The following is a 15,452-nucleotide window of genomic DNA, read 5'->3' on the forward strand; positions in this document are numbered from 1 at the left end:
GCATGTCTATCCTGTATCCATCAGGCGTTAGGAAGGCACTCCCACTGCACTAATTTTCATCTAAAGTAGAACTGAATATACATATTGTCACTGCTGAAAACATGAGATATTTAGAATTTTGCAAACAATTTCTCTCAGTGCTGTACAGTCGTGCACTGTTGCTTGCATGCAGTAGAAGATTGGATTTATATGCTTGCAGCAGTACATATTTTGGTCTAATCTTGTGATAATTTAGACAACCCATGGTTTATAGCCTATAGGGATTCCCTAACAACCAAGTATCTCATGTACTGCATCATGTATCCAATGTTTCCAATGGGTGGTTCCTCTTAGCCTGCGACAGCCCATATGTGGGAAGTTTTTCGGACTTTTTGCAACTGGCACTTTGGCGACCCCTAGTGGCTCGGGTGTGCATATTTTGTAATACAATATATATATCAAATTGAAGGCTTATTTGTTGCCTGTCCGTCAAAATCTGTTCAGTGGTTCTCGAGTTACATGCCGGTATTTGAGGCTTGTGCAAAGTACACGGTATTGCGCAAAATACCACTCACGACTCAGGCTGCAGTAGTTCCGTCAATCTAGATCCGATCTCGAAAATGATTGTGGATCGTTGTAGCCAATGAGTGTGGCTTTCCAATGATATCCCACATGCATGTATGAATCTAAAAAACTAAAAAAACTAAAACAGGAAAACAGGAAGAGAAAAACAGCCGAATTAATTGAAGTCTATTCTATGAGAAAACTGAGTTTTTCTTTGTACACAGTTTACCTAAATCACTCCTAATCACTCATTTCTGAATGGATCTTTATGAAATTTGGATATGTACTACATAAGGCTTCAGGCTATGGCTCCGTCTGGATTTGTAAGCCATACCACCTTCTGGGGAAATACTACCTCTGGACTACTAACTACTACAGAAAGACTTGAGTAACAAGTTTTTCTACAACTCAAGTTCAGACCTAAAAATTGCCACTTTTCTGCCCGCTTGATAAGAGGCGTGACGTCCAATGAGGTTAAGGTAAGGGGCGGGCCATAGTTATAGAATAATGGGTTAGGGTTAAGTTTGATTATTCTATTTCTATGGGACTAACACAAGATGCTTGGCTTTTAGGGAGACCCTTATAGCCTATGGCAGAGGTCTAGTCACTGACTTAAAGATATGAACAACTCATGGCTGTCATAAGACCTTCTACAGCACCAACATGTCTGCTTGGTCCCAAGCAAACTGAATTATGCTCCTAGTGTTGGTCCTATGATCACAGATCTTCCATGTGGGGTGTCATGGGAACATCATCGTTTTTGTCATTGTGTCTAGACCTGGTTTTCTGTGGTGCAACATTAAACATTTCGATCTGGGATGGACAGATGATACTAATGATTATGAATATGCTGTGTATCATGTATCATGTAGTCGACAGAATTTTAAAACAACAGAAATAAACAATTAGTATAAGATTGGAAGAATTACTGTAAGAGTTTAAATTCTCTATGCACGACTGTGACCAATGCAGATGATATGGATGATGGAGATGCAGTTGAAAGGTGTGTGATGGCTGGACGGCACAGCTGACATATGAACTGATGGACAGATGAATCCTGGATGAGGCCATAATGATTATTGATTGAATATCTTACATCTTAGTCCAGATAGTCCCACGATTCCTCCCACTACAGATGTGATGGACAGGCCAACGTTCCGGTTGTGTGTGTGTGTGTTTGTGTGTGTTTGTGTGCGTGCACGAGTGTGTGTGCGATGTGTGTATGAGAACAGGATGATGCACATCGGAGAAACAGAGAGCGAGAGAGAAAGCATACTTAAGTAGGTGACCTAGTTACAGAATTCTAAAAGCACGTAGTGACGAGACAAGTGCAAGATCATCACTCATCTCTTTATTAGATGTTGCTATAATACACTAACATTCATGCAAAAGTCACTAGCAAAAAAGATATCACTGCAAGTCATGCAAAAGTCATTAGCAAAAGATATATCACTGCAAGTCATGCAAAGGTCAGTACCACAGAGAGCACCATAACACTACAGCAGTACAGCACAACACAGAACAACACAGAGCAACACAGAACAACACCAACAAACATAATAGACTGGGCTGGTTTTCCAAAAGCAGTTTGGTGCTAAAACACTTATATAGTGAGAGATTTGGCTACTTCAGGACTTGACAAGATGAACTGTAATTCAAACTCAACTCAAGCCATTACAATCTTGACACATACAGTATTCGAGGCGTGAGCCAGTGGGATACGCCCAGCCGTCGTTTTGATTTCATTATGGAGCAAACGTGATGCTAGCATCAAGGTTCTTTTGGTAAACTCAAGCCCTATAACAGGACAAATAAAGTGACATGCTATTACAGACACAGGCAGTAGAGGGCAGGAGACACTAAACATGAAATACAGAGACAGCACTGAAAAGAGGAAAACTATTTTGAAATGGACGATCTAGTACAGTACAATCAAGTTATGTCTTAACCCTTTCACTACCACTCTACAAAAGGGTTAACCCTTTCACTGTGACAACACAGAAGGTTAACCCTTTTACTGCCACACGACAAAGGGTTAACCCTTTCACTACCACACTGCAGACGGTTAAACGTCTGTAGTGTGGTAGAGAAAGGTTAACCTTCTGTAGTGTGGTAGTGAAAGGGTTAATGACACAGCTAGAGAGTCTAGATACATGCTGCAGCATCCTTACTCTTTCTCTGTCCCTCTACTGTGGAGGAAAGGCATGTGGGAAGAGAAAAAAGACATACATTAAAGGACAGATACACTGTTCTTCCAAATCACATAGATACACTGTCGTTCAAAATCAGACCGATACACTGTCATTCAAAATCAGACAGATACACTGTCGTTCAAAATCACACAGATACACTGTCGTTCAAAATCACACAGATACACTGCCGTTCAAAATCATACAGATACACTGCCGTTCAAAATCACACAGATACACTGTCGTTCAAATCACACAGATACACTGTTGTTCAAAATCACACAGATAGGTGAAGGAAATCACTGGTTTTCACTTGAATTATGACAGGCATGTATGTAAAGTACAGTACATTTCTATAGATATTTCATTTTAACGGATCCTCTGTGTGTGTTAAATTCTGAGGGCTGTAGAAACAGACAAGGCGCTCTGGGTGGGGAGCCCAGAGTGAGATAAGGAGCCCAGTCGAGGTCATTCCTGCTAGAAATAATGTCAGCATTTTTAAGAGATAGCTAGCCCGTAGCAACGTCTGTATTGGGTCAGAGTTAACGAGCGGCTGGCATTGCGTCGCTTAGTAACAAGAGAGATTGTTAAATATGGCGTTGCTATGGGCTGGCAGCCGTTGCTAGGGAAAATACTTTATAGCTGTGAGTTCTTCCGGTTTGAGTCAGACGAGGTTGCGACGGCGAGACGGATCACATCGATAGCAGCTGAGCTGAGCTGAGCTCCCAGCTCTCTGAACGGGGGTTGGGAGGGGGAAGGGAAACAACCATGAGGACAGAGCTAGCTACAGGCTAATAGAACATATAGCTACAGGCTACCAGGCTGCAACCATCGTGCGGGTATCGAGAGATTAATCTATTAATCTAGTTTCTTCACCTTTTAAAGACTTTCAACTTGTTTCATTCTGTATGTATATGAAAATAAACATCCCACTTAGAAAGAGATCACGTTTTGAGTTGATTATTTTGCCCAGATGCATGAACGGGGTGATACAGTGTGTGACAGCCAGTAAGATAACCATCATCAACAACTAAAGACACAACGCAGGGGTTTCACAGACGGTGATAACAATCAACGAGGAAGCTGTCAACGCTGTAATCTTTCATAGGCTACACTGTCGTTCAAAATCACGCAGATACACTGTCATTCAAAATCACACAGATACACTGTCGTTCAAAATCACGCAGATACAGTCGTTCAAAATCCCACAGATACACTATCGTTCAAAATCACTAACACTGTTGGCTGAAAATGTGTAGGGTTATCCATTGCACCGCCGTATATAACAACAAGGCTGCCACCACAGAAAACCGTCCAAATCTCAGTCAATCGGTGGCTCTGAGCTTCCTCGTCTCTTTACAAAGTGGCCATTTCCAGTTACATTCCATGGAAGCTGTAGCCTAGTGAGATCAGCCAAGTGACAAATCAAACAATGTTCATTTGTAAACAAATGCCTTCTCTATCTATTCCACAGATATATCTGCTGGTCTGTAGCTGCTAGTGGGAGGAAAAGATGTCTCACTTCTGGCGTCCTGTAGGGGCCATGGGGACAGCCAGGGTCTTCACTTTGGGGTCTTGGGGGGTGAGGATCTGGGGGATGTTGTGCTGACGCAACCCTCCATCTCCTCTCTCACGATTCGAGTCAACATCCTCCACATTCACGGCGGGATGAAGGCTGAGCCTGGAACTGTCTGCAAAGACAGAAATATCCTCCTTCAGTACACACATTATCCACCGCCAGAACAGAGTATTGGGACAGTGAGCTAGAGCTAGTAATTTTCTTATGTTGACTAATGTATATTTATTATAATATGAAACCAAAGAGACCGTCAGCTTTAGATTAGATCTATAGGTATTTGTTAGCCTCTATGTTAAACCATGTTACAACAATGATTTGAAAACACTCAACAGCAAAAAAGAACAACTATAGTTTACTGTCCCAAAACATAGGCAAATATGACATCACAGGACGGATACAACAGACACCACAGACAAGGACAGAACGTCTTGTGACAGAAAAATAGGTGAATAGGATTGACAGCTAACAGCACACTGAAGATAAACACAAGAGCTGCTATGATAAAAACAATAATGGAAACACACACAAAACACAGTGGACAAACCTACAGATTACAGATTAGATACTAGTTCATGAATTGAAAATATAGTTCATAGATATAGATATATATATAGTTCATGAATTTGATATATATATATATATAAATATATATATATATATAAATGATAAATTATATATAAATATATATATATATATATATATTATATATAAATTACTGTACATGATGAATGTACAAAATGTACAACATTGTGCAAAAACTACACAACACAACACAACACACAACACAACACAATCAACACAGCCATGAAATAAAAAAGATGGCTAGGTGGACAATCTTTCACTTAAAAAAAGACCCCACCAAAAATAAATAAAGCTTTTGCCCCAAAATGAAAAATGTCCTTGACATTTCATTTCCATTTTGAAAAATTAAAGGTCTGGCATTTTTATCATGTCAGTGAGCAGTATGTCTTACTTATTGGAATAATAACACTAACAAAGCCAAATGTGAGTGTATAAACTGGGAACACTGCAGACGGTGTGCTGACTTTTTTTCACAACTTTACATATCTATTTGAGTCAAGCACCCGTGACTACACTTTGGATGTGCGTGAGTCTTTTCTACTATGTATAAACTGGCTCATTAATCAACTGGCTTCAGAGCAGCAACGTAGTGCAGAGCACCAGCATGAGTCTCTAGAACATGACTGGATATGGGCCAGGGTTTAGGGCCAGGGTTCAGGACAAGGTAGGCTGTGTGAGAGGACCAACCGTGGCTGAGTTAGGCCAGGCATGGGGAAGAGTCCCAATGATTTAGAGGACAGGGCCACTTCTGGCCCATGCTCTCTCCTCTGAGGCCTGGCCGCTCTCTTGGTTGATCCTCTTTTTAAAGGCAATGATATACCGGCAACTTTTTAAGGCAACAGGAATAGGCGATATTGTCTTCAGCAGGGACAGTGATCAAAATCAATCGCAAAATCAATATGGTTGGATATAAGTATAAGCTACAATATTATAATGACAAAGTAGTCAGTCACAGTTGTTGGGAGAGATTGGCCATCAAATCACCTCAAAATGTTGCCCGTTTACGGCCATTAAAATCACATAAACAAAATGACACCCAACATATGTTTCACCGCTGCTTGTCACCAGTTCACCTGTGGGTCTGTAGGAAATGTCTGGGTCATCTTCAATGTGGAAGGCTGGATTGGAGCGGCCCGAGAGCTGGCGGGATGGGGGGCTGACGATGGGGGGCAGGCGGGGGTAAGAGGGCACATTGGGCAGCTCTAAAGTGCTACCGCTGGGAGATGACTGGGAGGGGGAGGGGGAGGGGGAGCGGGAGCGGAGGTAAGGGTGGGGGGATTGAGGGGGAGGGAGAGGGGAGTGTCGACCTAGCCGGTTGAGTTCTAAGTCTGTCTGGGTCTTCTGTTTCTGATCCTGCTTCTGCTGCTGTTGCTGTTGTTGTTGTTGTTGTTGTTGTTGTTGTTGTTGTTGCTGTTGTTGTTGTTGTTGCTGCTGTTGTTGTTGTTGTTGTTTCCTAGGCATTATTGGGGCATGAGGCTGTTGAGGCGGTTCTGGATGTTGAGGTAGTACTGACGTGTTCGCCTGGGCAACTGAGAAATCTTCTGGGGGACAGTGGCAAGCTTCTGGGGGATGGTTGACAGAGTCTGGGGGATGGTTGACAAGGTCTGGGACACCTGAGGAGGCACAGAGAGCCCCAGGAACTGTCTCTGACCCTCTGGACCAACAGAACCGGTGGGGAAAATCTCACGCAACGTGCTGGCGATATTCAGAGGGACCTGGGTGAGACGGATCTGGGAGAGCTCTTGGCGTAGCTCAGGGGGCAGGGAGGGTATGTATTTGGAAACTTGGGGGAACCCAGAGGGTATTTTGGGAGGAGTGATGCCGTTCTCTTTGAAGTAGGCGTTGAGGTTGCCGAGGCACTCTGGGGCGAGGGGAATGCGCATTAGGCAGCGCTTAAGCACATTGCAGCTGGCTGGGGCTGAGAGAGAGAGATACAGATGGGACAGCAAGATAGATAGGCACTCAGACAGTCAGATTGTAGTCTAGACAGGAAGTCAGGTAATAATTTGGACAGGCATTTAGTCACACATGCAGACAGACAGACCGGTATTCTTATCAGATAGACTAGGTTAGATATTCAATGACAACTTCAGGTAGTCAATCAGACAGTAAAAGAAAGAGAAAGACATACTGGAATTAAACTGTTATAGACAGACCAATAGGAATTTAGTTAGACAGGCTTCCAGACAGCCAGGCAACCAGTCAGTCAGTCAGTCAGTCAGGAATGACACTGCTTATCATGCAGTATAAATAGTTGAAAGGGAAGCTGCATGGTTTTCAGTCATCAGACGAAAGTGAGAAGGATTCCTGTGAAAAAAAAATAAAAGCTGTACATACCACTAGTGCCCTCATCTGCAGCAGCCTCCTCCTCCTGCGAAGCAAAACAAACCAGGAACAGATGGTGGACGATGGGGGAATTATTGTTGACTTGATTGCTATGATGTGGTGTTTCTAAAGTTAAACATTTAAAATGGGCGTCTAAGTTTATTATTTGGTCCGAATGACGTGGTGAAATGTTGTAAATGTTTAGTTATCGATATGACAGTGAGTCATGAGTAAAGACAAGAAGGGAGGAAAGGAGGGAAGGAGGACAAAGACAGAAAGACAGAGGGGAGAAGGGAGGACAGAATGGTTTCAAAGCACTTGAACAAGCAATTACCCACCTCATTCACACAGGGCAATTCAGCTGAGTCACAAGTGGTGCAGCTACAGCCCTGAGGGAAACACTCACTGTAAACAGTGGTTTCTATGCTGAGATGAGTGTATTACCTTTGCACCAGCGTTGCTGGCTTTGGTCCCTTCCTCTGCTTTCTGTGGTTGCTGTGTCACAGGCTGGGCCTCTGTCTTGGCCTCTTTGGTCTTTGGTTCTGGTTGCGGTTTGGGGTCCGGTTCAGCGGTTTTAGCTGGTTCTTCTGGGGTTGAGGCGGTTCTCTGTGGCTCTGCTTTTTCCTCTGGTTCTGGGTTAGATTTCATTGGATTTTAAAAGATTCCAAACCTTTAGTTAACCGTACACTCACGAGAGATTCAACATATTCAACATGTCACACACAAAATTACAATTTGGTTTGAGAGGAATTTAAAAAAAAATATAGACTTTTATAAGAGAAAGTCTTTGTTGCTGTTTGTCAGCCATTTTACTAGCCGGTGGCTAATCATTTTTCAAGAACTAAACGTGTAAAATCATCCTCAATAGCCAAGATTTCAATCGATGATTTGGAAAGGATTTGGAGATTAAGTCAGTGCTTAAAATCCTCCCGTTTTTGTTTTCTTTAAATATTCTGATGATTCTTAAAGGTGCTGTTGTAACTATTATATAGATAAAATACACTTTCATTACAGACTCATAAAGTAATATATAAAATACACACACATAGTTTAGTTGGCTGATAAAGTTTTGTTTTATTTGTTTTTATTTGCCTTAATGAAGTTGAAAATAGCACTGCTTGTTTGCCACCACTAATAATATCTGTCTTTCAGCACCACACAAGAGTGGACAGCTCCTGCCAGAGACAGGGCTGCTGCTCTGAACTGAACTCTGAACTCGACTTGATTGTTGTATTAGAAACAGCCGTGATATGTTTGGTGAATTGAACTAGAAATTGTAAACTAATAGAAAAATAAAATAAATTAAGATTTGATTAAAAAGAAAAGCAACGACTGGACATTCCTGTTTTCATCTTTGTAACAGGTGCTATAGATAAAGATTTTATGTAGAGTAATCCTTTAAAAATAATAATACTTTTAGAAAGGTGCAGAAAATTATTGCTTTCCCCCCATTTTTTTTTTAATTATAAATGTTGGTGGGTCCAAAATAAATGTTGTTGTATACATGTTTATCCCCTCCCTATTCTTTTTTATTTTATGTGGAATGCACCTGATTGGATAAATGGCATGCATGGTGCTCTAGTCTGCTCTAGTGACTGAATGCTATACAGCACCTTTAAATTGACTAAGTTGTCTAAGAACAAAGTAAAATAGACTGGTGCAAGCTCTCTTTTTCTGAAATGCCCTGCGGCTGCTCCACACATATAATTACTCACCCTCACACCTGAGATGACAAAGAATTCTAATATATATCAGGGGGCTGTTGAGAGAGCTGCCCAGGGGGGCACCAGAGAGAACCAGCATGTTCCATAAATGGAGCTTCAGCATTAGTTCAGGCAGGACACAGTAGTCATACCGTGAATTTCCCCAAGGGGATCAATAAAGGAATATCTTATCTTAATCAACAGCAGAGATACTCCTTACCTGGCTCCTTATTGTCAGGTTTTTGAGCCTCTACCTCCTCCTCCTCCTCTTCAACGAGAAACTCCTCATTTCTAAGACAGGCAGGATGTGAAGACCAGTCAACTCATGTAGCAGTCTTAAGTATTTATTTTTTTCTTTTTAAATGTCTGTTCTGAACTGGGTACAGATCACATTTAAAGACAAGAAAGCATGTGGTTTGTTCAATTCTAAGGCCTTGGTTACACTGGGGGAAAACAGCAATGTTGTATTTTCAAATTATTTCGTTTGCATGTCCAAGTTAAAAGGCAACGCCGTTTTAGCTGGCATTTTCGTTTTCGTAGCGGCAACGCTCAAATGGGGTTTTCGATGTCAAAACTCCCTTGGAATGGTGGCATGTAAACTGCGCGAGCCAGATACGGAGCCGTTCACGCCGAACGCCCATGCGCACTAGACACCGACGTCCGCGTGCCCTTGATATGACAGGATGATGATATCACAGAACGCTGCTAGAACAAGACTCAAATATTATTGCTCAAGATGTAAAATACGCATAAAAGATAAGCCACTTATACTATTCTGAGAAGATAATTCATCTGTATCGCAACCGAGTCACGGATTTTGTCGAGGCAGGTAGCATTATGTCGGGAAAAATGATATCTATAGACTGTGTATTTTTCGTCCACGAAAAATGGAGCCTCTAATAAATATGATTGCTCAAGAGTAAAAGACATGTAACTGTTTTGACACTGTTTAACCTATTAAATAGGCTAATTGTTTTTTCAGCCTGTTATTCATTTTAACTTCTTTAATTCACATTTCTTTAGTTTGCAATAATGCAACTGCAAGCCAATGTTCCGAGACATATTGCCTTTTATTTGTAATTGTTAGGCTATTTGAACCAATAAACCAATAAAAGGTAATATGTCTCTGAACATTGGCTTGCAGTTGCATTATTGCAAACTAAAGAAATGTGAATTCAAGAAGTTTAAAATGAAGTTTAGCCTATTAAATTGTTTTAGAAGCCTATAGCCAATGTTCGAGACAAACTGTTCTGAAGGTCCAGATTAATGATTAAGTCAAAAACACATGGCAGGTCACGGATAATAAACTATCGATTTATATGGAATTCGTTAAACGTATCCGTTGTCTTACTTATTATTAAACGTATTATTTATTTCTCCCAAATGAAGGTTCCGAAAAGTCTGTCTCCGTCACAAGCGTAATGTAGGATAGACCGATAGACGCCACGGACACAGGTTGGTTCTTTATAAACAGGCGTTTATTATCTTGGGCTCATCATCACAACTCCTCGTCCCTCTCACGCCGTGAGAACTATATTTATTGAATGATCACAGTACCTGGCTGGTACCCATCATCACCACCACCATCATGAGGAGTTTCATACCCGGCTCTGTTCCCCCCGACTCCACAGAGGAGTGGTAAACCCCCGCAGCCTCAGGCCTCTGTTCTCCCCGACTCCACAGAGGAGTGGTAAACCCCCGCAGCCTCAGGCCTCTGTTCCCCCCGACTCCACAGAGGAGTGGTAAACCCCCGCAGCCTCAGGCCTCTGTTCTCCCCGACTCCACAGAGGAGTGGTAAACCCCCGCAGCCTCAGGCCTCTGTTCTCCCCGACTCCACAGAGGAGTGGTAAACCCCCGCAGCCTCAGGCCTCTGTTCTCCCCGACTCCACAGAGGAGTGGTAAACCCCCGCAGCCTCAGGCCTCTGTTCCCCCCGACTCCACAGAGGAGTGGTAAACCCCCGCAGCCTCAGGCCTCTGTTCCCCCCGACTCCACAGAGGAGTGGTAAACCCCCGCAGCCTCAGGCCTCTGTTCTCCCCGACTCCACAGAGGAGTGGTAAACCCCCGCAGCGCCTCGGACGGCTCGGCAGGTCCCAGCTCCCGCCAGGATAGCCCTGGTAAATGCTAGATCGCTAGCAAATAAGACTTTTATCTTGAACGACTTCTCCATCCCCCGTAATTTGGATTTCTTGTGCATCACAGAGACTTGGCAGAGCGTTGGTGAGTCAAGCTTTTTTCTGAACTCTTGCCGCCTGCGTGTACGTATTTTAACGCTCCACGGACGACTGGCCGAGGACTGCGAGGAGGGGGAATTGCAACCGTGTACAAGCAAAACTTTGACTGTAAACAACTGTCATCGGTCTCATTCTCCAGCTTCGAGCTGAATATGTTTTGATCACCCTGTACTGTGCGCTGTGATATACCGACCCCCAAAATACAATAAGCACTTCATCACTGACTTCTCTGATTTCTTGGCTGAAATTATGCCTAAATATGACATGCACACACGCACGCTCTGTGCTCTCTCTCTCTGTCTGGCTTGTGCACGCGACAAAATTCAAGAAGTTTAAAATGAAGTTTAGCCTATTAAATTGTTTTAGAAGCCTATAGCCAATGTTCGAGACAAACTGTTCTGAAGGTCCAGATTAATGATTAAGTCAAAAACACATGGCAGGTCACGGATAATAAACTATCGATTTATATGGAATTCGTTAAACGTATCCGTTGTCTTACTTATTATTAAACGTATTATTTATTTCTCCCAAATGAAGGTTCCGAAAAGTCTGTCTCCGTCACAAGCGTAATGTAGGATAGACCGATAGACGACACGGACACAGGTTGGTTCTTTATAAACAGGCGTTTATTATCTTGGGCTCATCATCACAACTCCTCGTCCCTCTCACGCCGTGAGAACTATATTTATTGAATAATCACAGTACCTGGCTGGTACCCATCATCACCACCACCATCATGAGGAGTTTCATACCCGGCTCTGTTCCCCCCGACTCCACAGAGGAGTGGTAAACCCCCGCAGCCTCAGGCCTCTGTTCTCCCCGACTCCACAGAGGAGTGGTAAACCCCCGCAGCCTCAGGCCTCTGTTCTCCCCGACTCCACAGAGGAGTGGTAAACCCCCGCAGCCTCAGGCCTCTGTTCTCCCCGACTCCACAGAGGAGTGGTAAACCCCCGCAGCCTCAGGCCTCTGTTCCCCCCGACTCCACAGAGGAGTGGTAAACCCCCGCAGCCTCAGGCCTCTGTTCTCCCCGACTCCACAGAGGAGTGGTAAACCCCCGCAGCGCCTCGGACGGCTCGGCAGGTCCCAGCTCCCGCCAGGATAGCCCTGGTAAATGCTAGATCGCTAGCAAATAAGACTTTTATCTTGAACGACTTCTCCATCCCCCGTAATTTGGATTTCTTGTGCATCACAGAGACTTGGCAGAGCGTTGGTGAGTCAAGCTTTTTTCTGAACTCTTGCCGCCTGTGTGTACGTATTTTAACGCTCCACGGACGACTGGCCGAGGACTGCGAGGAGGGGGAATTGCAACCGTGTACAAGCAAAACTTTGACTGTAAACAACTGTCATCGGTCTCATTCTCCAGCTTCGAGCTGAATATGTTTTGATCACCCTGTACTGTGCGCTGTGATATACCGACCCCCAAAATACAATAAGCACTTCATCACTGACTTCTCTGATTTCTTGGCTGAAATTATGCCTAAATATGACATGCACACACGCACGCTCTGTGCTCTCTCTCTCTGTCTGGCTTGTGCACGCGACAAATATCTCCCACGCATACAGGAGACAAACGGCGTCTAACCTGACTGCATAAACGCAACGTTCAGAAAAGTGAAATGAAACGTTGTTGTTTTCCCTTTAATGTAACCGCAGCCTAAGGAGTGGGTGGTGGATTAGATTACCTTCACCGTTAAAGGACCATACCAGTCTTTTTGACACATGGGTTCCAAGTCAGTTTTGCCTTGATAACATGTTTTTCCATTTATGGCAAAACTGACTTGGAACCCATGTGTCAAAAAGACTGGTATGGTCCTTTAAATGATTATAATCCTTTACTGTTACTAAAAGTTCTGCCAATTCACTACTGCCACAGGCTTCCATTGTATCTGAGAATGTGTCTCAAACACCACATAAACCCATGGAAGTCACCACAGCTCCCCCTGAAAGGTTGCTCTAACTCTAATTATGTCTGTGACTTAGCCCCTCTGATTGCCTGCCCCCCCCCCCCCCCCCCCCCCCCATATTAAATGATTGTAAGTTAAGTGATTGAGAATGGTCCTCATTGGAGCTGGATAGAGGGAGGGGTGTCATTCAACATAATCCCTCTCATCCTGCACACACAGCGAGGAAAAAGCCTCTGCATGCATGGACACACTTCAGGCTGCATTTAGCCTCCACGTCAGAAATGGTTAATTTGTCATTTGTAACGCTTTGTGGCAAGTAATGAGGTATCAAAACACATGAAATGTTAACCAGTTAATGAATCGTGTGGTTTCACCAGCTATCCAGAGAGCTACGAGGAATTCTGGTTTGGATCTGGTCCTTGTAAACCCAGCCAAACAAGGATAATCTATTTATTGTGTGAAAGATTGTCACATAGGGTAGGGTAGGTTGGTGTGAATAGGTGATGGGCCTCTCTCTCTCTTTCTCTCTCACGCGCACTCCTTTCTGTTCAAACTGGAGTCTGGACAGATCGACTTTGAGAGAAAAAACAGAACGACAATTTAGTTTGAGTAGGCAGAAAAGCGTCTGCATATCTGATGATGTGACATAACCGATAGCATGCTATTCTAAAACGACAGGGATGAACGTTAGCTAAATTACCACCTGTAGGCTAACATACATAAATCTAAAGTTGCAGTTTCTACAACACTGCGATTGCAGAAAGTTAGTAGAATAGGCTCGTTAGGCCTGCCACAGTGCCACTCGGCGTAACATTAAATGTATCTCTAATATGCGCAAATATATGGGCAAATAACCTCAGGCTACTGACAGCATTAACAGTTACTTGTCAAAGCAATCATTACCGTGCACCAGGTTGACGCTATACTCACTTTCACACCCAGTAGCCTAATTTCGATCGCACCGGGTAATCACTCCATCAATCTGTATTCACGACGAGCATCAATGAGTCGATTTCGGGTTGAAAATGAAATTCAAAGTTGAGCACGATAAGAGACGGAATATGTCTCGTTCGATGCGCTTGAGTCTACACCATCATCTCCCTGCGTGTCTTGAGAGGAGCAACAAGGAGGTGGTGCGCTTGGTTACCAGGGGAACCGTTGAGAGGGGACTGGCCGTTGCCAGGTTGCTAAACCTGGGGGGGGGGCTGCCTGATTGCTTTTACCAAACGGTTCGTGTTTCCGCGTTCCCGTTTTGCGCTCTGATTGGCCACTGACGTTTCTGGTCATGTGACATGTGCGCCCAATCGTGTGAGTGACGGCAAGTTCTTTCGCCGGTTAAGCTTAGGCACTCTTTCGAAGTTGGTTAAGGTTAGAGTGTGGATCGTTGGCGTTAGGTAGTTTGCTGCTGGTCGAGGCGGAAATTGGCGCGTCATGCGATTGGGCGCACATGTCACATGACCAGACACGTGCGTGGCCAATCAGAGCGCAAAACGGGAACGCGGAAACACGAACCGTTTGGTAAAAGCATAGGGGGCTACTTGGGGTTAAAAGGTAAATAAAACACAGTCAGCTACAATCAAATTAAATAAAAACAGCTGCAAAATTGGGATGAACTCAAACTACATTCAAATTCTATGGTAGGCTACAATGCAACAAGTCCTAGATCTACATTCACTTTTAAACTAACCTGTAAATGAGAGGATGGGTTTTTAACTACGCCTGTTGACTAGCCTATGTTTTCCAAATGCTCTTGGTTTCTTACTCTGTGTTTGTATTCTGCCTGATCTCCACCTCAATCTCCTCATCTGGAAGAGCCTGCAACCTGGTCACGGTGAGCACACAGTGAGACACAACACAACACAACACAACACAACACAATACAACACACCACAGGAATATAGAGTCAAAATACTCACATGTGTGCACGCACGCACAAACACACACACACACACACACACACACACACACACATACACACACACACACACACACACACACACACACACACACACACAAATAGCCTACATGTGCATACATATACACACATGCATACTCACTGTATCACTCCTACATGTGTGAGAACACACTACCCTTCATTCATTCTCTCTTCATAGTATTACATTGCAGACATTTGATTGGTAAACAACAGGTTATTGTAATCAACTAGCAGGTAATTATCATTAAATGACAACGAGGCCAATTAGTTGTGCCACTGAGCCATTCTGGTTGGCAAGAAATGTCATGGAAATACTATGAATATAGGCACGTTAAAACACATGAAAGTACAACATATAACCTCTCTCAAATGGGGGGAACTGTATCAATAATTGTGCCCCCATGTGTGAAGCTATCAAGAGTGTCCCATCTGTCCCACAATGCAAAGCGTCTAGTGTCC

General features: G+C 43.6%; 1 protein-coding gene across 1 annotated transcript in view; it reads right to left on the reverse strand.

The window, feature by feature from the left end:
- Positions 1-15,452, reverse strand: part of LOC311245348 (uncharacterized protein) — a gene marked incomplete at its 5' end in the record, with an annotated part of 72,502 nt that overhangs the window by 18,269 nt on the left and 38,781 nt on the right. Inside the window, 6 exons of the mRNA XM_084335191.1 lie at positions 4,255-4,423; positions 5,967-6,120; positions 6,507-6,754; positions 7,671-7,850; positions 9,142-9,212; positions 14,820-14,879. Coding sequence (XP_084191317.1) covers positions 4,255-4,423; positions 5,967-6,120; positions 6,507-6,754; positions 7,671-7,850; positions 9,142-9,212; positions 14,820-14,879 — 882 coding nt within the window. The remainder of the gene's footprint in view (positions 1-4,254; positions 4,424-5,966; positions 6,121-6,506; positions 6,755-7,670; positions 7,851-9,141; positions 9,213-14,819; positions 14,880-15,452) is intronic.

This window comes from Notolepis coatsorum, assembly GCF_963971535.1.
Source record: "Notolepis coatsorum genome assembly, chromosome: 18".
NCBI lineage: Eukaryota > Metazoa > Chordata > Actinopteri > Aulopiformes > Paralepididae > Notolepis > Notolepis coatsorum.